At 37.8% G+C, this 22,868-nt stretch overlaps 4 protein-coding genes and 2 pseudogenes across 4 annotated transcripts in view; 4 read left to right on the forward strand and 2 right to left on the reverse strand.

The window, feature by feature from the left end:
- The window catches only part of LOC104745739, a 26,345-nt pseudogene extending 17,294 nt beyond the window's left edge, over window positions 1–9,051 (forward strand).
- LOC104748196 (enhanced ethylene response protein 5-like) lies at window positions 11,558–12,811 on the reverse strand. The gene has a single exon (XM_010469873.1). The coding sequence runs from the start codon at window positions 12,809–12,811 to the stop codon at window positions 11,558–11,560; it is 1,254 nt and encodes a 417-aa protein (XP_010468175.1).
- Window positions 13,242–15,984, forward strand: LOC104745745 (F-box/FBD/LRR-repeat protein At3g14710-like). The gene is made up of 4 exons (XM_010467065.2): window positions 13,242–13,330; window positions 14,355–15,287; window positions 15,382–15,522; window positions 15,629–15,984. The coding sequence occupies exons 2-4, from the start codon at window positions 14,370–14,372 to the stop codon at window positions 15,905–15,907; spliced, it is 1,338 nt and encodes a 445-aa protein (XP_010465367.1). The 5' UTR covers window positions 13,242–13,330; window positions 14,355–14,369; the 3' UTR covers window positions 15,908–15,984.
- LOC104745744 lies at window positions 13,245–14,337 on the forward strand (annotated as a pseudogene).
- On the forward strand, window positions 18,578–22,121 carry LOC104745746 (mitogen-activated protein kinase 19). The gene is made up of 10 exons (XM_010467067.2): window positions 18,578–19,048; window positions 19,152–19,560; window positions 19,653–19,780; window positions 19,883–19,942; window positions 20,224–20,373; window positions 20,463–20,618; window positions 20,763–20,971; window positions 21,082–21,183; window positions 21,283–21,443; window positions 21,588–22,121. Exons 1-10 carry the CDS (start codon window positions 19,022–19,024, stop codon window positions 21,983–21,985), a joined length of 1,800 nt encoding a protein of 599 aa, XP_010465369.1. The 5' UTR covers window positions 18,578–19,021; the 3' UTR covers window positions 21,986–22,121.
- Window positions 22,327–22,868, reverse strand: part of LOC104745747 (pentatricopeptide repeat-containing protein At3g14730) — a 2,380-nt gene continuing 1,838 nt past the window's right edge. The window contains 1 exon segment of the mRNA XM_010467071.2: window positions 22,327–22,773. Within this exon segment, the coding sequence (XP_010465373.2) occupies window positions 22,422–22,773 (352 nt within the window). The 3' untranslated portion in view covers window positions 22,327–22,421.

The raw sequence follows: 22,868 nt of genomic DNA on the forward strand, positions 1-22,868 counted from the left end.
GCGTTCGGGAACTTGACACATTGGTGATACGTAGAAGCGACAGCGCGCATCTTGTGGAGCCAGGGCGTTCCCAGAATAACATTGTAGACGATGGGTTTGTCCACAATTGCGAAGTTGAAGCACTGCATCGTACCGCCAACGTAAATTGGAAGCGTTATAGTCCCGACAGTCATGATGGTGTCCCCGTCGAATCCTGTCAAAGGCTGCGTTTCATGGACCGTGTTGCGCAGATCAATCTCCATCTGGATCAGCACGTCCTTGAATATCACGTTGACTGAACTCCCGGTGTCAATAAGAATCCTTGTTACTGAGCTCTCGCTGATTACCATTTCCACGACAAGTGGATCGTTGTTCGGACTAGCGTTGCGCACATCTTCTTCAGTGAATGTAATTGGTGCGGTGGATGTCTTGAACATGTTGCTGTGAGAAGGCGTGTTGCGCTTTGTTTCTTTTTCGCGACAGTAGGCTTGGATAGATCGAACAGAATCGCGACATGTTGACAGGCCACCCATGATCATGTTGATCCTTCGGCGAGGAGCTGGTGGTTCATCGTGCTCTTCTGCTTCGCGATTCCTTCTGGGGGGAGGAGGTAAACGAGCAACTTCCCGTTCTCGGTCATTTTGTGCCCAAGCTCGGTCATCCTGTGCTGCAGTTTCCTCTTCGCGCCGTCTGTCGTGCTGTTGTTCGTCTCTTAGGCAATACTGATTATCTTTGTGTGCGACAACTTTTCTGCGCTCTCGCTCTACATCGACGCCACCTTTCTTGTACTTTTCGAGAAGCAGCATTTGAAGTGTTTTACACTCTTCAGTTGAATGTCCGTTGAACCTGTGGAACTCGCAATACGGGCGCTTGCCTTTGAAGCCGGGATTATCGGATTCACGGTGCCATTTGTTCCAAGACTTATTCTGTGGCTCTTTTCCTTCGATAGCGAACATCGTCGCTTTTCTTCCTTTCTCGCCTCGGGCGTAGTCCCTGTTGTAGTGCTGGCGTGGTTCATGGTACTCGTCTATGGCTTTACCCTTTGAGCTCGGAGCCTTCTCGGACGCTTTTTCTGCCGCATCAGTTTGATCGTGGCTTTCTTTCCCTTGGTCTTCCTCCACCAGCATGTATCGGTTTGCACGCGCAAAGACTTCGCGCAGGGATTGGAGGGGTAAGATTGTTAGGTCTTCCTTGAACCTGGTTCCGCGGGCGAGTGCGTCCCTTAGAGCTCCGATAGCGGCTTCGTCGCTGATGGCGAGCTGGGTTACAACTCCTCTGAATCTTGCCATGAAAGTTCGCAGCGACTCGTTGGGCTTCTGACGCATTCTCCATAATTCGGCGTTTGACGCAGGGACGTGCATGAAACATTGGTGATGCTGAAGGAAGGCAGTTGTGAGTGCTTCATAACCATCGATCGAATTGGCCTTGAGCTTTGAAAACCAGTTCAATGCTTCCCCGGTTAAGCTTTCGACGAACAGTTGACAACTTCCCGCGTCCTCCTCCTCGGGAGAAAAGTATGAACTACCAATATGGATAGACATAGACTTCAAGAAGATAGTGGGATCCCCCTTGCCGTCGTACGGTATTGGCTTGTTTTTGTTGGTATCGGGATTGCGTCTTACTCTGACACCTGATACTTTTGTGGTGAAGGGCGAGCGTCGCGCCTCCGCTAATACAGTCTCGAGTTCCGGGGCTCCGCTCGTTGCTCTGTGCATCTGAGTCGTAAGCGTCTGCAGCTGGGCTTGCATCTGCTGAAGTTCTTGCCGTAGCGCATGATTCTCAGCGTTCTCGGAGCGACTTGGATCAGCACGCTGATCTGCGGAGACCTGGCTGGCCTGAAAATGTACCCTTGGCTGCTCTCCATTGGGTCCGACGATGATCGACGAGAGACGGGGCCTTCCATTAGTGTTGTGTTCAGCTCTTGGTATGTTAGCGGCGTAATGGTTGGCTTGCGGAGCATGGTGGTCAGCTCGCGGAGCATAGAGGTCAGCTCGTGGAGCGTTGAGGTCAGCTCGTGGAGCGCGGAAGTCAGCTCGCGGAGCATTGAGGCCAGCTCGTGGAGCGTCGAGGTCAGCTCGCGGAACGGGGAGGCTAGCTCGTGGAGCGTTGAGGTCAGCTCGCGGAGTGCGTGGTGCCAACGCGTCCTCCTCCTGTTGCCGATGATGTCTTGCATGGTTATTCCGTCCTTGTGATTCTATCTGCGCCGCTTGACCGCTCATCTTATCCAAGGTTCTTCGTACAGCTTCGTCAAGCGCGGCTTGACTGATTTTTACGTGTCTGGATGATCGACGGGGGTAAATGTCGCGCGTAGTGCCCATATCTTCACGGCAATTTGGAGCGTCTTCAACAGTTACTCGATCAGGAAGGATTCCCCCATTGGTTCCGCCATTTGTCGGAGCGACCCGCTCAACGTCTGCGGCTTCGCGGTCGGTTGGATTGACTCCATTGGTTTCACGAGCAAGTGACGTAGCGCCTTCGGCTACGCCATTGGTGGGAGCGACACGCGTAGCGCCTATGGCTGCGCGGTCAGTGAGCGTTGCGTCCTCGCCCGTAATTGCTTCGGGCCTGTTGACGCCTTGGAGTTGGTTGGTCCTCGCACGGGTGCGCCCCCATACGGTGCGTGGAGGAGACATGTCGCGGGCTGGGGAGGAGTTCACGCCTTCGTCGCTTGAGTGATTGATCTGAGACATGCTTCTGGTTTTCCGAAAACGCCTTGTTCTTCAAATTCTTCTCGTCAAAAAGTAAGGATTCCGTTCAGCCCCACGGTGGGCGCCAAATTGTTGATGTATGAAATCAACGATATAAATAATACGAGTATTTGTGTGGGAATAAATTGGATCTGGTCCTTTATTTAACGTAGAATTCAAGAAGGGTTTACAGAAATGACAATTAAAGATCTAACGCAATTAATCCGAAAATAATAGCTATTCTCTCTCTAATTGCCCAAAAAAGTCGATCCCCTGACATGACAATGACATCAAGTATTTATAGTGGGACCTTGACCTAAGGTTTCTTCTGTCTTCGGGTAAAATGATGATTTTGCCCCTACGGCCTGTGGGCCTGATCCAAGACTTTTGGCCCAAAATCCCTTTAGAATCTTCTGTTTGGACTTCAGGAATGTTGGGGGCAAAGCCCATATCCAACAGGTTTCAAGAACAATTTTTAGAACACAGGTTGCTACTGTCTTCTTCAGTTACTATGGCTACAGAACTCGGATTCTAGCTTTGAAAGATGTTTTAGAAACTTGGAAACGAGATCTTTCCAGTGATATAAAGACCACCTTCTGATTCCATGTGTTTTGATGGTAAATCGCTCTTAAAGTTGGCTGCTCGCTGGTCTGTTTTGTTTCGTAGCTGTCTTACGGATTTGATCATAACTCGCTATCAGAAAACCCAAATCGTGATCTGTTTCTTCCTGTGTCTTCATATGACTGGTTTGGATGTTTTCACCAAGTTTCATAATTTTCTGGGTTGTTTTGCTGCTCCGTTTATGGAAAGATCGATGTACTTACTAATGGAGCAGAATTTTAGTTGTTTCAAGACAAGAAGTTGTGGAATAAATGCTTGAAGGCTAGCTTGCAGTTTATATTTTTAGAGATGATCTTGTTGGTCATGTAAACATGCATATGTGATTAACAAAGAATATAAAGAAGGTTGTGTGATTAAAGAGATAAAAAGAGATCAATGAGGAAGAGAGAGCTGCAGCCATGGGAGAGAAGAAAGGGAAGAGATATCAGCTGCATCATCAATGTCAAAATATATGATATTCGGATTAGAGAAGAAAAGAGAAAACAGTTCTGAAATATCTGATTCAAGGAAACCTTTGGTGGGTGAAACGTAATCAGATCGAGCCGAAATTTGGTAGCAAGCTTTGTGGTAATACTAGCTTGAGTTTCAATGGTCGGATTAAAATTCTGACGGTCAGTTTGTGTTTTATTCGAGCTTCTTCAACCTGATCCGGGCACAGTTCATCAGAAGTTTCATATTTGACCAGTTCCAGTGGAAACTTCAAACGGAAGTTCAAATGAACTCGGAATGGAATGAAGTTTGGTAGAGGCATTCTACACTCATAGATTTAGGTTATGGTAGAAGGAAATTGACATGGGAGCTTTGGAATCAAGTTAAATGATGGTATTTCAGAATAGTTATATGAGTCTTGTTATTAGAGACTATAGTAGAGATTGGATCAGAAATTAACACAGAAGCAGATCAAGCTGATCTTTGAGTTGAGTGGTGGTTGAAGCGGCTTAGTAATCTAAAGGAGAGACTAAAATGCTGGAACTTGCAGGAGATTCATAAAAAGAGTTCATGAAAAAAGATGAGATTATGTGGCAAAGAGTGATTGAAAATTGTCTTTTCACATTATCAGAAAAATTCACAGATTCTTGTTGAGGACTTATGTTGAGAATTTAGAAGTTCTACTACGTGTAAAGACAAGCCAGTATGGATGTGAAGACAAGCCAATATGGATGTGAAGGAGAAGAGGCTCTTCTCAATGATTATGATAAGTTCAGTCATAGGTTTTCAAAAGAAATATGCAAAGAGATGTCAAGCTTGGGTCATGGTGGAGATAAAGTGTAAGGAAAATGGTTCATCTTGAAGAAAAACAAAGAGTGAAAACCATTGGAAAAAAAAAATCTTACGTAATGATTCACTCTATATGAGAGGCTGATTGAGATCAATCTAAGAAATTGAAACTTGGTTAACATAAGCATAGAAGAATGAAGGCAAGGAAGATCTGAACTGCAACATCAAAGAAGGGAACTTGAATTTTTCAGATCTAAAAGCAATACGATCGAGCTGAAACTTTATGATGTGCTTCATGCTGATTTTGTCTGGATATTTAACGTTCTGGTAATTACATCAAAAGGAGGATCAATCAAACTCGAGATAAGGTGAGATAAAGTGAGATTTTGCTGAGAAATTTTATATGTGTGAGCAAGATTTTGATAGATGTGCAAAGGATTCATAAGCCAGGAACATAGCTAAAAGAAGCTTTTTCGAGCAGTGAGGTTGGTAGTTAAATCATTTGATCAGTTGGTGAGAGATATCTACAAAGAAAGCTAGCAGTTTGAGTTGTTCAGAAACTGGGAATTCTAAACAAGAAGCATGTATGATTCAAGTTATCTGCAAGTAATTTAGGAAGCAGATTGTTCAAAGAGAAGGAGACTACTAAGGAGATTGTCAAGAAAAATCCTTGCAAGTTACTCAAGTTAAGTTACAGTTTTTCAACAGGATGTGCTGGTACTCTTGTGTCAAATGGAGATGTTGATATCAAAGTTTTGAAGAGTATTCAAGGCTGCGCATAAGAAAGAGATTATCTAAAACTACTCAATGTCTCATGAATAAGTTATCGGATGATTAATGCACATAAGTAGACTACTTAAGGCTGAGAAGTGATGGGCAATGAAGAAGAGTCTTAAGCATATCTTGGTTTTGGTTAGAGGATTTTCTGGAATTATTAACCATGGGTTTAACGATGTTAAGCACAGAGTTTTTAATTTAGTTTGCACTCAAGCTAGGGGAGAAGAGAATGTCAAGTTTGCTGTGAGCTAAGCGCAAATATTATGAGGGAGCTCTACTAGTGATTAGAGATTAAAGAATGTGCTTGAGTATCAAACTAAGTTAAAAGGGGGAGAATGAAGATGTTATGATCTTTCAAGAATGATGCATGATGAAGCATGAAGTGAGAGATTGAAGGAGATTTAAAACGCAGTCATCAAGGGAGAGATTAAAGATATTGTGATGACTGGTTTTATAAGATGCATGGAATTAAACAACTCAATCACCGAGGAAGAGATTGAAAACCTTGTGTTGACTGGTTTTAATAGGTGCATGGATTATAAAACTCAATCACCAAGGGAGAGATTGAAAGTGTATGTGTTGACTGAGTTTTATAAGCTGTCTGAAACATGTCATGGGATTGCTACTAAACCAGGATGTCATACAACATTGTGATATATGAGACAACAAGATAGAATTATCACAGATGTCTCATAGATGGTGTGAAGACAATGAGCAGAACTAACAAAGTTGTTGAGGCACTACTTGACACAATTGCAGTAAGAACATATGTGAAGTTCCAAAGTAGTACATGAAGTTATACAGGAAGCCGAACTGTGTGAGTACTTTGAAGAGTTGAAATAAAGAAGTTTGGGGACAACTTGGACAAGCCAAGAGGGTCAGATACAACAGAGATGGTATCAAACGTCTGAAACAGTTCTTGTACTAGTTCCGAGAATAATACAGGAAGTAGTACAAGAAGCTGAGTTGAAGAGTTTGAGTACAAAGGCTTGGGGTCGACTTGGACAAGCCAAGTGGCGGCTGCTGAGCTGGATGAACATCTTGAATGGAAGATTCAAGATGGGATCATGGAGAGAAACTTTCCTATTTGTTGTATAATAGGAAATTCCTATTTGTTGTATAATAGGAAAATTGTCAATCCTAGTGATTGTGCAATTGTTAATCTCCCAATTCCTATTTGTTGTATAATAGGAAAGTTGTCAACCCTAGGGGTTGGGCAATGGATATAAATACCAAGAGGGCGCTTCATGAAGACTTGCGCGCTTCAAGGTATTCTCAAGAGATGCATACAAGATGTGTGGTGTCGCCCCATCAATAAGATAGAGAGATCTTTTGATGGTTTATTCATCTAGAAAAGAATGATAGGCATAGTAGTGCTTGTATCATATGCAGTTGTAATTGCTATCTTGTTCTAGTGAATTTGTTCTGGACTAGGTCCCGGGGATGTAGGAAAAACCGAACCCTGTTAACAAAGCTTGCGTTATTTACTTTATGCTCATACATACACAAAGTCGATCCTAACTAGACTTAGCCACAAATATGCGTTTTCAATACTGAAAGGGATCATTAACAAAAGGTTAAGGGCAAGAGAAGGTGGGGAAGTACCACGTGACGATTTGTTGGGTATACTTCTTGAATCGAATTTGGGTCAAACGAAAGGAAACAGAATGAGTACTGAGGATCTGATGGAGGAGTGCAAGTTGTTCTATTTCGCCGGGCAAGAGACTACAACAGTACTTCTGGTTTGGACAATGATTCAGTTAAGCCAACACCAAGACTGGCAGGCTCGTGCAAGAGAAGAGGCGAAGCAAGTTTTTGGCGATAAAGAACCTGATGCAGAAGGTATCAACCAGCTCAAATTTGTAAGTAAAACCAAATCATAAACCTTTTTTAAGTGACTTTTGCTGTGTTTTGATGAATGATATGCCGTGCCGGCTCAACTACAAGGGCGGGTGGTGCGACCGCCTCTTATCAAAGATCAAAAAAAAATTTACATGTATAAAAGGGGTCCAAATTTTTTTTTACATAACAAAAGGGGTCCAAGAAAATAATTATATCTATAAAAGGGGTTCAAATTTTTTTTAACATAACAAAAGGGGTCCAAAACAATAATTATGGCTCTGATTGGTAACGGCTGTTACTTGTGGCTGTAGATGCTTTGACTGTTACGACTTTGATGTAGAGACTTTTGCTGTAGAAACTTTAACTGTTAAAACTTTAATGGCTGTTGTTTTTATTATATGTTTTTATAAATATAAATTATGCTAAGAATAAATTTATGTGGCAACATAATAAATTTTATTTAAAAAATAAAAATTTTAATATTAAAATACAAAAAATCATAAAAATGTATAGATAAATATTTTCAACAAATTAAAAAATATAAAGATATGACATAATTGATTATGTGTTATAATTGTTTTTGATGCAAAAATAATTATGAAAAATAAATCTCAAAATAACAGAAATAAAAAATCTATTTTTAATGAATTATAATATATTTGTGATAAATTATACATAGATTGAAAATGAATGTTTTAATTATCATGGATAATAAGAAAGAGAAAAATAACAACAGTTTTATTCTTATTTATTTTTTTACAGCAAAAAAAATCTCATATTTATGACTTTAAAAATTTGTACGTACAAACTAAAAAAGTGGACAGTTAGACTTTTAAGACTTTTAAAAATAATAAAACAGTAAAAGCATGATTGGTAAAATTTTAGCTTTTAAGACTTTAAATTAATTTTAAAGTCTTAAAAGTCTCTCCCAATCAGAACCTATATCTGTAAAAGGGGTCCATTTTTTTTGGAATGAACAAAAGAGGTCAAAATATATATATATATATATATATATATATATATATATATATATATATATNTAAAAGGGGTCCAAATTTTGTTTTTCTAATAAATAAAAGGGGTCAAAATAAAAATTTGTATGAATATAAAGGTTCATATAGAACTATTTTTTTTCTTTTTATCAAATGGTTTATTTTAAAAAATTTGCTCATTTAATATATTAAAAGGTTTATTTTAAAAATTTTGCCCTAGGGGCCTAGAAAATGTTTGAGCCAAAATTTTCCCTAGGGGCCTAGAAAATGTTTGAGCCGGCACTGATGATATGATATGATCCATGGCAGATGACGATGATATTATACGAAGTCCTCCGGCTGTATCCTCCAGTATTCCAGATGAGCCGAGCCATTCACAAAGAGATGAAACTAGGCGACATGACATTACCAGGCGGTGTTCATGTCACTGTACCTACTCTGCTAGTCCAACGCGACACGGAGCTGTGGGGCAACGATGCAGGGGAGTTCAAGCCAGAGAGATTCAAAGACGGTCTCTCAAAGGCAACAAAAGGCCAAGTCCCCTTCTTTTCTTTTGCGTGGGGACCAAGGATATGCATAGGCCAAAACTTTGCAATGCTTGAGACAAAGATGGCAATGGCTTTGATTCTACAGAAATTCTCCTTTGAGCTTTCTCCTTCATATCTTCATGCGCCTTACACAGTCCTCACGATTCACCCACAGTTCGGTGCTCCTCTTATTTTGCACAAGCTCTAAAATCCCACTACCCCTCTTTTGTTTCTGTCAATTAAGTAAACTTGTTATGTAAGAAATAATTTCGTTTCCGTATTACGTGGTCTTATATTCTCCGTGTTCTATAGAATATTGTTATCTAAAATATCTAATATACTAATGTGGTCTACTCAACTTGTGATGGGACGAGTTATATCACAATACACAAAACTCAAAACTTTTAATATGAGTAGCTTATTAATTTAATGCAGAGAAATTATCATTAAAAAAGAAAAAGGCGTTTGGTATTTTGGCCTGTGGGGAATTTGGCTCGGAGTAAAAGACACCAAAAAATAAAGGGTTTGTTAGATTTTTAGTACATTTTCAAAACATAATTAGAAAACTAGTACTAATACTGTTTACAATTGGAAAAATGGGTGGGTGTGAGATAGAAGACAGTAGAGATAGAGAATAAGGTGGGACAGAGTGTTTTGGTGAATTTGACATAAACATCCTGGTCGAGTTTTTGGACAAGAAAGAGGAGAGAGGGAAGGAAAAGGAAAGAGAGAAAGCAAAAGAGAAATTGAAGGTGGGCCATACAAGAAGATCTGCAGCACTCATACGGCTCTCCCTCTTTCTCTCTTTATTTTTATTTTTAAATTTTTTTTATTTATTTTTAAACATAACCCCTAAATTCTAAAAACTAAAGAAATAGTTGTAGTAATTTTTGTTTTCTTTTATGTTTTAGATACATAAAAATCTATGTTTTTTCTTCTATTATTTGATATGCATTTTGTGTGATATTTTAAATACATTTCATATATATTTTTTAATTTGTACAGTTTAGTAAATGTACAAGTGTAATCCGTACATCACATTAGGTGTACAAACATATATATATATATATATGTGTATATAAGTCCGTACAACTCATTTAGTGTACAGATGTCTGTACACATTATTAAGAGTACATATGTAATTTATTTAATCCGTACATTTAATAATGTGTACAGACATCTGTACACTTATTTAAGGTTTAAAGACATCTGTACACTTAAAATAGTATACAGATAATATAATATATTTTAAAATAATAAACAAAATTCATATCAAATTGTAAAGAAAAAAATATAGATTTTTTTTTGTATCTAAGAAATTTTCTGAAAAATAAATTATATTAACATTTATTTGAAAAATAAAAAATTGTGAGAAAAGAGGAGTAGTGACAAGTTATGTAAATATCAAATGTTTTTGAGGGTTAGAGAGTCTCGTAAACAGTCACAAACAGTGGTCAATGTATTACTTTGCCAATTATGAATAGTAAACGTATTAGTTTTCAAATTAAGTTTAAAAAATGTATGTTTTTTCCTATTATCTCAAAAATAAAATATACATATTGACGTGAACTCAAATCTAATAGTAAAACATTTAAGACCTTTACCACCTTCCGTTCTCTTTATTTAAAGACCAATAACGCTGGCAAAATGATCGCTGCCTTCAATAGAAATGGATATTTTTGTTTAATAACTATAGTTTTCTGTCTTGTGGCTGTGGTGGAGATGGAAAACCAGGGGCGGAGGCAGTAAGATGGGAGGGAAGCAGCTGCCCTATTAAATTTTTTTGGTAATAATATAATTTCTTAAATTTTGTATTTTGACCTGTTAAATTTAAAAATTTCATCTTGACTCCTACAAATATTGTATTTTGATCTTATTAAAATAAAATTTGCACTTAGATTATCCTAAAAGTTTACATTTTTAACTCTTAAAATTTTACATTTTTATCCCATCAGAAAAAAAAATTCTTCTCACATCTCTAAACTTTTTGGTCTGGCTCCGCTACAGTGGAGAACTCTGATGTTGGGTTGGCTAAAACCGAAGATGTTGTTGGAGTGTTACTTGAGACGACAGGGCCTACGTCTACCTGGAACTCTTTACATCTTGTCGGACATTTGAGGAATTTTAGAGTTTTTTTAATGAAGGTAAGATCCACACACATCAATCTAACAAATGATATCATCCCACGTGTCATGCCTGTAACCTTAAACATGCTCCACACTCACCGTATGTATGTTTCCTGATAATTATCACAGCTTTTGATTCTTTTTGCGTTTACAACTGTCAAATGTAGCAGAACATGGGACGCTAAAAAAATAAGGCCAATTTTCTAGAACTGATTTTTATGTTTTGTTGTGTGTGAAGTGTGGAACAACATGAAGGACTTTCTTCACATGCATGCATGGCTTGGTCCAATCATCAGGGAAGATGAAACAAGTTTTCAACAGATAGAGTTTATGAATTTCAGAAGCCGCATACACTCCCATTGGCTAATGAGTCTTTCTGCGGATGTGATCTCTCTAGCTCGATCGTACTGCTTTTGGTAGCAGTTATATAAACAAGGCCATACGATATTTCAGCTTCAATAGTGGATACTTTCACTGTACGTGTAAGTAGTACTTCCAAATTAATTGAATTTTTTGTTCCCCATTTTCTTCTGCTTTATTTTTGGAACTAGAAGATCTTTAAACAAAAGAAAAAAAAAATTGGAAAGATTGTTATGACATTTTCTTCTTTTTTTTTTTTTTTACTTTTCTAACATTCCTTTTGCTAAATAAAATCGACCAGACAATATCATCAATAAAAACAATAATGAGATGATTAAGCAATATTGGTTTCTTGATACAACAACAAAAATAAGCCCGCAGTTCGCAGGGCATGCTCGTGAGTCGTGAAGGTACTTTATATATATAATCTATGAGCCAACCGGCTTCCCGTTTAGTTTAGGGAAAGGATTTTGCTTGCTTAGAACTACCACTTTGCTCTTGTGCGCTAAATAACCTTTCACAAGGTTCTTGTGTATCAATATCGTCATTATACATTCCACCTCGTCGAGATCCATGTCCATTTCTAGCCATCTTAGTGCTTTGGCAATCACTTCAAGCTTCAGCTGGTGCGCTCTCGCTGGATCACTCTGCTTCTGGATGATATAAATTTTCTTCATAAGTCTCTGGTAGACTTGGAGCTCTAGCTTTTCCAAGACAAGATACACACCCGACCTCAAGAACCGGTCTTCATGTTCTTGAAGAGCATGCCGGAGAAGCCTGAGATCACCCTTTCGCAGAGCTTGCACAATCTTTGTGTACTCATGAAGATTATAATTTTGCAAGAGCTCATCATCTTTCGGTATAACTCCTATTGAAAGTTTCACGGGTATCAAATACTTCAATATCATCCTTATATTCCCTTCTCTTTTGGGGTTGCAATATTGCAAGGCATATGATAGCTTTGTATCCGCAGCAAGAAAATTTTCGTTGAAGACTTCTAATCGTCCGGTGTAATACATGTATGTGACCTTGTCTCTTCTTGGAAACTCCTCAAAGTCAAATATCCGAGCAGTTTCAATACTTCTTATTACACTTGGACACAGATTGACGGTTCCAAGCTTAAAGTAGGTCTTGAACAATTGACATGTCACATATAATGCTCCGAGTCGTTTTGGACCTTTCCCAGCTGCAAGAAGTCCAAAAACTTTCATGAGAAGAGATCCAGCTGCTTTTAATTTCTCGGGAGACTTTCCATTACAAGTTAACTCTTTATGATCAGCCTTTTCCGCAAGAACCCGAATTTCATAACAAACAACATGCAGAGCTTCCAATGCCCAAGCAGATTCCCAATTACGAAACTCCTGAACAAATGCATTGGCAAACTTGTCGAAAGCAAGGTATGCTTCGACTAGATTCCCAACTCGGTAACTTTGTAGAGAACGAAACAAAGGAGCCAAAATCTCGCCGTATTCAGAGAATTTATCAGACTGTCTAATCAAACTGCTGCTAGCATCCTGGAAGAGGTTGAGTGCATCGGCGAGTGAGAGAAGAGGTGGAGAATTGGATGAGAAAGAGAGGAGACGGCAAAGTGTAGAAGAGTCTTGGTACGAAACGGCGTCGCAGAAACGGTTTAAGTATTCAGTGATTCGCCTGTGAGCTTCACCCATACTAACGTAAGCCATTGTTGTCACCTTCTTCTTCTTCTTCTTCTTCTTTTTCTAACTTATGATTTCAGAGAGAAACGAAATCGAAGTCTTCGATTCTTGTGGTTAAGTAGAGGAAACAAAAAAAGGAAAACAACGAATATAACATTTTCTTCTTTTATATTGATAATTTCCTTTTCTATTTTTACATTTTTAAATTTTATTTTATGACTACTTTAATTGATTTTATTATTATTTTCTTAAAAATAATACTATTTGATATTATCGAATAATATAATGGACCTTGACGTGGAATTCAGTTTTCATATATCTAAATAGTATCCATCCGCTCGAGAAAATTCTTCTAGTCAGCCCACCGAAATTGCCTTTGTCAATTTGGGCTTCTTGGTCAATCCTTTAGCTAGGTAGAGATCAACCTCGATAACATCGTTTGCTGTTACGAAATCGATCGGTGAATTTCATGTGATTTGAAGTTGGAATCTGGAGATTGTGTTCTTTGTGATCATCCATTCTCAATATACAGACCTAACCATAAAGGTATTCAAGTTATTTTTTTTTTCCTCTTCTTGTTTAGGATTCCAAATTAGGCAGGAGAATTAATTAGGTCAAATAATAAACCCTAGATCTCTAATTATATATAAGCTTTTTGAATTTTCTCGGTATCGTTTACGTTTCTGTCTCATCATCGGGGTTTTTGATAAGGATGTCTCAGTTCAACTTAGCTACGAAGAATGTTTCGATGAAGAAGAATAAGAAACTGGTTATAAATATTGCTCTAGATAAAGATGATCATGGTCAAGGTCTCGGTCTCGGTTCGTTAATAGAGGAGACAGAGAGGTCTGATTCATCAGAGAGACTAATAAGTGATCATGTGGACCATAATAATAACCTTGGTTGTTCAAGAGAGGAGAAAGATAGGTTTGAAAGGGTTTGTTCCAAAGCTGATGAAGAGATTGATGATCATTCTAGTGGTTTTAGAGATGGGATGATGCGTGAGGTTGATGTGGGAACTGGATTATCTGGCGCGTTGAACCGTCTTAGAGAGCAAGGTACTTTCAAAGGAGGGGAAAGCAAGCTTGTTGTAGGTGTTAAGGACAAGCATCATGATGATGATCAAGATGACAGATTCTGAGATGGATTTAAGGATATACAGATTCACAGGGTTGACAAGTGGGGAAGGACATTGACTCAGAAAGAAGCTTATCGAGCACTCTGTCATGGATTCCATGGGAAGCAACCTGGGAAGAGGAAGCAAGAGAAACGGGAGAAGAAGCACGAAGATAAGGCAAAACAGATGGAGTCTTCCCAGAGAACTGTGGAGAGAATGAGAGAAGTTCATGCCGTATTGAAGAGTCCTTACATTGTTCTCTAGTCTTGATAAAAACTTCTCTTTACATAGACTTTTACAAAACGATGATCTCATTGGCATTATTTTAAATTAAAAAAACTTCATAGATTTGGTATTTTGCTTAATAGTTTCAAGGTTTTTTGTATGTTTTTTACATCAATAATAATACATTGGTTTTTTTTTTCACCTATAATTCCATTGCTTGATGATCAGGGAAAACCAATTTCAATGCATCCCGAGACAAAACAAGCGTGTTTAGTGAAGGTTCCATCTTCCAAGAAGGCTCGCCTATGCAGTGATCAGAACTTTGAAGATAAGTTCAGCAGCTTGCATGAGAGTATTGTTAGCAGAATTCTAAGCCATCTTCTAACTGTTGAAGCTGTTAGTACTTCTGTGTTGTCAAAGTCATGGAGGAACATGTGGACAAGCATCACAGAGTTACAGTTTGATGATAAAATTCATAGGGATCCGACTGATTCTCGATTTACTGACTTTGTTGATCGTGTGATTGGAAACATTGGAAGTCATCCTATTAACAGTTTCTATCTACGTTCTGTTAATTCTTACGATGAGGCTTTTCTAATCTCGTGGTTGTCAGAAGTTCTAAAGCGCAACCTTCAGAGACTTGTTATCATTTGCCACGAACTTGACAGTGTAAACTTTTCACCACTCTTTCCTAGTTTTGGTTCTCTTGTGGAGTTAAGGCTTCGTACAAAGAGCATTCTAGACATTTCGGCTCCAGCTCTTCTCCCTAATCTTAAGTTCTTGAGTCTCGAGGATGCTAGAATCTTCAACTTGTCTTCCGTCTCAACGAACCTCGTTCTGAACTTCCCTGTCTTGGAAACTTTTGAAGCATCTTATTGCCGCTGCTTTAGAACCGATACTGTGATCCTAGATTCTCCATTGCTCAGGATCTTTGAGATGTTCAAGTGTACCTCTGTACACGTACCAAATGCTTCTCAAGTGTGTAAGATCAGGGTGTTAGCTTCAAACCTTGAGAAAATCACATTCTCCGGGAACGATTCCCGGAAGATTCTTCTTTCTTTTCCACCATCTTTACCTGAAGCTTATCTTGCCCTCAGAAGATCACATTGGTCCAAGAAGTTTCTAAGTAGCTTCACGTGCGTGAAGAGTTTGGGGCTCGAGGTTAGTTACATTACATCTTCCTCTTAACTTAATTTTCAAAGCTTTTCATGGCTCAGTTCACTCACACAACTCTTTGTCTCGGCGTCCTTCTTAGCTTAGCAAGGATTTTCATGTGTTAAAAGTACCCAAATTCAGACAGTTGGTTTACCTGCATTTGATATACGACATGACACGATATTTTACATTAACACAGTTCCTCGAAGCCGCACCAATACTCGAAATGCTCAGCATCCGCGTAAGTCATATACATGTCCTACTAATAATATCTAATGTTGTGAGTTGTGACACCAATATCTTTTCTCCTCTTTTGAACTTGCCTTTCCGGTGAAACTAACCTGCAGGACCTGACATCTCCTCGTTCATCCCCTACTGAAAAGTTATTGAAGGAACTACGTTCAGAAGAATCCCCGGACTGCATTAGAACAATGCTCAAGGTCCTGCAAATCAGGAATTTTAAGCCAAACAGGCTGCAGACATCAGTGTTGAGGTGCGTGATGGAGAACGCTGGGATTCTTGGATCAGTCATCCTTTCCTCGCCCAATCCGATCACAGAAGAAGCTAAAGCACAGATCTTGTCTTATCCAAAAGCCTCACCTCATGCCTCTGTCTTTTTCGAATGACCAAAATTTAAACCTTTTGCAATTCGCAGTTCCTTGTGGGTTACGGCAAAGTTATATGATCTTTACTTCGATTCTCACTTAAACTTTGAAATTATGTTCTCTGTGGATTCTCTGATTGAAAGAAAAGAATATGCCTTTTGGACAAGGTTTAAAGACAGAAACAAGTGTTGATGTGCCCTCAACCACATGCAACTTCTTATGCCACTCTCAGTGGACCACTCTTCTTTGCACTAATATTATGATTTATTAGTATATGATGCAGCATCCAATATTTGTCTTCTTTTATCAACTCGACTAATATTTTGTACAGTAATATAAATATTAGACAAAATCTCATAAATCCAATATGGTCCTCTGTTTTGCTGGTCTAAAAGATTGAAAAAGTTGTTTTGGAGTTATGTGTAAAAGATACTTTTATTTTATTTGATGTTATTATAGGTGGTGACACAAACTTATTTAGCATCATAATAATTTTGATGGTGATGTGTTTTTAATATTGAACTATAAATTAGGTTCGTTGATTTTAGAAGGCCACCAAACAAACAAAACAAAAATCTGCTTGGCGGAGATATTTCGGTTCTTATAATTACACCACTTTAGAGTAAAGCCAAATCTAACAAAAGTTATGTTTTATGTGGTCGATTTGTGTCAACTGTGCTATTTTGAGCCGTAACTATAGTGGATAGAAAAACAAAACAAAAACGGTAATTGATGATCATTCTAGCTAGATGAACTTCTGTCCTATACGTTGGTTTAATTTATTGTTAGTATGTTAATATGTTATCAGTTACTATATATCTAGTTAACTGATAAATTTTTATTGGGGTTTTAGTTAAAAGCCAGAGCAAACTAATTACTACTGTAGTATAAACTAACTTTTTAATCATTGAAAATTAATTTCGGATCGAGGTCACGAAACCGGATTCGTATATTTTATGTTCAAAAAACTAAAACTGAAAACTTAAAACGATGAACACATATATGTTGAAGTTCTACGGTTGCATATTATTTTAAGCAACTCCCAAATGTATGGGAACATACTCGAGTTTTACTTTTATGCACCAATTTAGACTACATCAGAGCCATTTTTTTTTTCCCTGTGTAGTCATCTATAATTTTAATATTATTATACCGACTACCACGTTTCAAATATATACTACATATTGATGTATAGCTTAATTAAAAAAGTTTGACACCTTGTATAGTTGTATTGTAGATTTTATAACTTAAAAAAAAAAAGGGTCACCGGAACGAAGAAAGCGTGATGGAAAATGAAAGATCAACTTTTGTTTAAATGTTAAAATATTATTACTTAGATGACACCTTGCCCTACATTTATAATATGATATGCTATTTTTTTTTTTGTGGCTTAAGATTCGAGATCATCTATTATATAATATGCAAATAATACATGTCTTTTTCATGCTTTTAGCTAATGGACCGACTTTACATCTCACCCATATGTTATAAAAAAAATCTAAAATTGTTCAAATTACATTAAAATCCAAGTCTTTAATAATTAAACTTAGAGTAAACCATATAAGTTTAACATAATTAACTCAACAAAGTATATAAACCATATAAATTAATTAAACTTTGAATGGGCATGCATAATACAACATTGAGTTCAATCTTAATATATAACTTTTGTCTCTTCGAGTATTATTTTAAAAGTTTAATCAAATAAATTAGTATAATTGACCTTGATACCAGCTATTATAATGTTTTTCTCACTTTTTTTTTGTTATCTTCATCAAAGCGGATACCAAATGAGACTTGCAATCTTTTATTGCCTTTGATCTTAACGTTGTAGCGGCAACAACAACAGCAAGGGTCGCTTGCTAGAAGTCATTATCTTAATTTTTTTTTTTTTTTTTGACACTTAAGTCTTCCCCCAATTTATTCAAAATGTAATCGTAATTACTACTAATATATTATAGTATAAAACAACTTTAAGAAAACTCAAAAAAGTGTTCTCTCATATCATAGTATTAAATTCCGCCATGTGTAATGTACATGTGAAACGTTATCTTATCTATGATTAGGTAAGTTTTACGGCTACATAAGTAGTAAACTTATCCTAAATTCATTATTATGTTCTAATCTATATAGATATACATTGTTAAATAAGCATATTAATTGACTGAACAATCAATGACAGAGAGATCAACCAAACAACTCTTGTTTTGGTAAGATTAGCTGTGAAAAAAATAAAAAAAATTTCAATTTAACCACACGAATTTTATACTAATTTTTAAGAAAAGGAGTAGGTGAAGTTTGAGAATTGCAACATAGAAAATATACTAGTAAAATAATAGTATTATTAAAAAAAGGGTCGGGGTTGATCATCGGTAGTTGCCTCACAACGGGTCAATTTGAAAAAGATCACACCACCGACAGTGGACCTAACCAAACCTACTAAACCTCAGAGTTTGTAGTAAATTACGATTAATACCATTCGGTTCCCTCGTGACCTGTCCCCCCCCGTACCCAATTAGTACCACGAAAATTACTAATTTTAGAAAGATATATGTATTCTATATTTTTTAATTATTATTTGGAGAGGAAACAAAAAAAAAAAAATTAGAATACAAATAAAATTAAATAAAATAAAAATCACATCTTTGGATTTTTTGTATATATATATATAAACAAACCATTTCTCATCTTATTAGAGATTTTTGTTGGTGTTAGTTGTGGTTGTCTATCAATCTTTTCTCTCCGATCGCTCGATCTTGAAGATCTCTAGATTTTCTCATCTCTCTTTCGCTTTTGAGTCCGTCTGGGTTTTTGGGGAGTTCTTGTGAGAGAATCTAGGGGTTTTTCTCTAGTAATCAGAAAAAAAAAAAAATTAAAATTCTCGATCGGGTTTTGGTTTCTGGGATTTTGTGTACATCGAAGAATCGCCATTTTCTTTGATTCACTCATATATTTTTTTTGTTTATTGTTAAATTTGCGATCTTTACCGAGATCACTGAAAGGGGTTCTTAAAGTTTTGATTTTTTTGAGGAGAGAAGACGATAAGGGTTGTTGAACGGTATTGGTTCCTTCTGGTGTTGTTTGGTTTGGTTGCTGTGAAAAATTACAAAAAAAAATTCAATCTTTCGGAAGAGGATGATGCAACAAGGTCAGGAGAAGAAGGTTCGTTTCTTATAGCTTTCTTTGTTGAATCTGAGTACCCTTTTTACTGAATGTGATTCATCAGAGATCTTACGATTCTTTTTGTTGGGACTAATTTGTACAGAACATGAAGGAGGTGGAGTTTTTTACAGAGTATGGTGATGCTAACCGTTATAGGATTCTTGAAGTTATTGGGAAAGGAAGCTATGGAGTTGTTTGTGCTGCTATTGATACACATACTGGAGAGAAAGTTGCTATTAAGAAGATTAATGATGTCTTTGAACATGTCTCTGATGCTCTCCGTATCCTCCGTGAGGTTAAGCTTCTTAGGCTCTTGAGGCATCCTGATATCGTTGAAATCAAAAGCATTATGTTGCCGCCTTCTAAAAGAGAGTTCAAAGATATATATGTTGTGTTTGAGCTTATGGAATCTGATCTTCACCAAGTCATCAAAGCTAATGATGATTTGACTCGTGAGCACCATCAGTTTTTTCTTTACCAAATGCTTCGTGCTTTGAAGTATATGCATACAGGTGACAAAATATTCTTTATCTTTTTTCTTTTTCCCTCACTCAGATGATTTTGCGGTAGTTCGTACTTAACTGGATTCTTTCTGGATGGGCAGCTAATGTTTACCATCGTGATCTTAAACCGAAGAACATATTGGCCAATGCGAACTGCAAGTTGAAGGTCTGTGACTTTGGACTAGCAAGAGTGGCGTTTAATGATACACCTACAACAGTCTTTTGGACGGTATGCACCCTTATCTACACATTTTTGCTGTCAACTGTTCATTTAGTTCTGGTAATCACTGTCCAGTTTTTTTGAACTTCCTTCTCTTTTTTTATGTTCCAGGATTATGTTGCCACAAGATGGTACAGGGCACCTGAGCTCTGTGGATCATTCTGTTCTAAGGTAGTTGTAATTCTTCTGATATGCTTGTTCCCTGTTTCTCTGTGATTGTAAAGTTATAGGTTTGGTGTAGAAATCTGTGTGGTAGAGAGTGTTAGATATATGTCTAGTACTCTACAAGTTCGACTTGTGCCCTGTTGGATAGAATGAACCCGCATATGGTCATAATTTTTGCTCAGGCAGGATTTGAACTCTCCCGGAGATTTAAAAACCTAAGGCAGCCTAGGCACTTGTTTCAGAATTATTCGCTCAATATTCTGATATGCAGTTTTTATCTTTGGCAGTACACTCCAGCAATTGACATTTGGAGCATTGGCTGCATCTTTGCTGAGGTGTTAACAGGGAAACCTTTGTTTCCTGGAAAAAGTGTCGTCCATCAGTTAGACTTAATTACCGATCTTCTTGGCACACCAAAATCAGAGACCATTGCTGGAGTATGTTCCTTCTGCTTCCACATTACCAAATTCTTTTTACTTTTGCGGGGAGGAGAAATGGATAACTAATAATATTGTCTCTAATGTAGGTTCGAAATGAAAAGGCTAGAAAATATTTGAACGAAATGAGGAAGAAAAATCTTGTCCCCTTTTCGCAAAAATTTCCTAACGCAGATCCTTTAGCATTGCGCCTTTTGCAAAGACTGTTGGCTTTTGATCCAAAGGACAGACCGACTGCTGCAGAGGTGCGTGTTCTGTCATTTCTCTTGTGAATAGCTTCTTTCAACCCTTTATATTAGAACAACTGACTTCCTTTTAGTGCAGTAAGCTGTTGTTCATATTTCAGCTCCTTAAATTGGTGGTGTTAACACTCTGATGTTTTTTGACAGGCGTTGGCTGATCCTTACTTTAAGTGTCTTGCTAAGGTTGAAAGAGAACCTTCTTGTCAGCCGATCTCGAAGATGGAATTTGAGTTTGAAAGAAGAAGGTTGACAAAGGATGACATCAGAGAACTAATATACAGGGAGATACTAGAATACCATCCGCAGCTGCTCAAGGATTATATGAACTCTGAAAGCTCAAGTTTTCTATATCCTAGGTTGTTACTTCTTCCTCTTTTAAACATAGTCATGTCTTCCTTTCGTAGCAAAATAGCACTACACTCTGTCGTTATTCATTTTCGCTGATTGATTGTATTTTCAATTGCAGTGCCATCGGTCACTTGAGGAAACAATTTGCGTACCTAGAGGAAAATAGTGGCAAAAGTGGGCCAGTCATACCTCCAGAGAGGAAGCATACTTCACTTCCACGGTATGTTTTCTCATCCATTCATAACAATTTTACTGAATATATGTCTCTGTTGATTCAGTATTGCAGTTGTGATTAATATTTACCTCTTCATCTTCGTAGATCTACAGTTCACTCCAGTGCAGTAAACTCGAACGCTCAACCCATTTTGAATGCATCAGACACTCGACGCGTTCCTTCCGAGCCTCCAAGAAATGGAATAGTTCCATCAACTTCAGCATATTCAACTAGACCTTTAGGGCCTCCACCAAGAGTACCATCAGGTAAATTACCCAAGTTAATTTCTGAAATTATTTGACTTTTTCGCTGGGGCTGAAAAATTGTAGCAATCTTCTATCTTTAGTTAATATCACAAATTGATGCACAGTATTGTTCTCAAAGTCAACCGCCTTCTATATGTCTAACAGGTAGACCAGGCCGTGTTGTGGAATCATCTGTAACTTATGAAAATGACAGAAACCTCAAAGAGTCGTCCTATGATGCAAGGACATCATATTACAGAAGCACGGTACTCCCTCCACAGACGGTATCTCCTAACTATTTCTTCCATCCTAACTCCATGAACCAAGAGAAGCACGGTGGTACAACTGTTTCTTCTCAACCAAAACCGCAGTTTGTCCCCTCCCAATGCAACTCCGTGAAGCCAGCTGAGCTGAACCCAAACCCTTATGTCCAATCACAGCACAAGGTGGGTATTGATGCTAAGCTGTTGCAGGCACAATCCCAATTTGGTCCTGCTGGAGCTGCCGCGGTTGCAGTAGCAGCACACCGGAACGTGGGCGCAGTTGGGTATGGCATGTCTTAGAATTTAGCACATTGGCGCTGTTGGCTATTGCCAGAAACTCCTCTCGTTAGTTGTTATGTATTGTAAGTATTATTCGATCGAAGCCTGATTTGAACACATTTGAGATTGTAATAAAAATGGTTCAGTTTTAACCCCACCAAATGTCTCGGCTGAAGCCTAATGTGCTCTTGGAAACTGCTCCGGTAAGCTTGGATCATCCAGGTGATTTCTTGTTGGAAAAGATTTAAGATTTTGGCCTTTTATGAATAAAGGACTACAAATAATAAATCAATGTTAATCCAAATTGGCCTCTTGGCTAATGACACAGAGGAATGGCCAAAGAATTTACAAGTCCCAATTGATTAGATTTTTAATTTTTTTTTTAGTCCGTAAACTATTGTCTTTCACAGAACATAAATAGTAAATTATACTCAATGGTTACAAAAAGATCTGATGTCTACACAAATAAGTGGTCGAGCATCATAGACTCATTACCATGCATATGAGAAATCAATAGGTTTAACCAAGCGTGGACAGATTTTAATTCTGGGTGAGTCCGATCCCCGGTAAAGAACGTGTGAACATCGTTCTTGAGCGTAATCCAGCTGCAACCTGGTGTCTTCTTCACATTCTGCTGTCTCATTGTCTCTCTAACGTCCAACACTTGCTCGTACTTCCCAGCTTCCACAAGAATATTAGACATTAATACATAACCACCGCAATGCTCTGGCTCGAGCTCACTTAGCCGCTTTCCTGCCAATAGTGCGAGATCATTGTTCCCGTGAAGACGACAAGATGACAGTATTGACCTCCAGACTACAGGATTATCGCAAACGGGTATTGATATTGCTAACTCATATGCTTCCTCTAGCTTGTCTGCACGGCCAAGCATATCTATTACACA

This window comes from Camelina sativa, chromosome 15 (assembly GCF_000633955.1).
Source record: "Camelina sativa cultivar DH55 chromosome 15, Cs, whole genome shotgun sequence".
Lineage (NCBI taxonomy): Eukaryota > Viridiplantae > Streptophyta > Magnoliopsida > Brassicales > Brassicaceae > Camelina > Camelina sativa.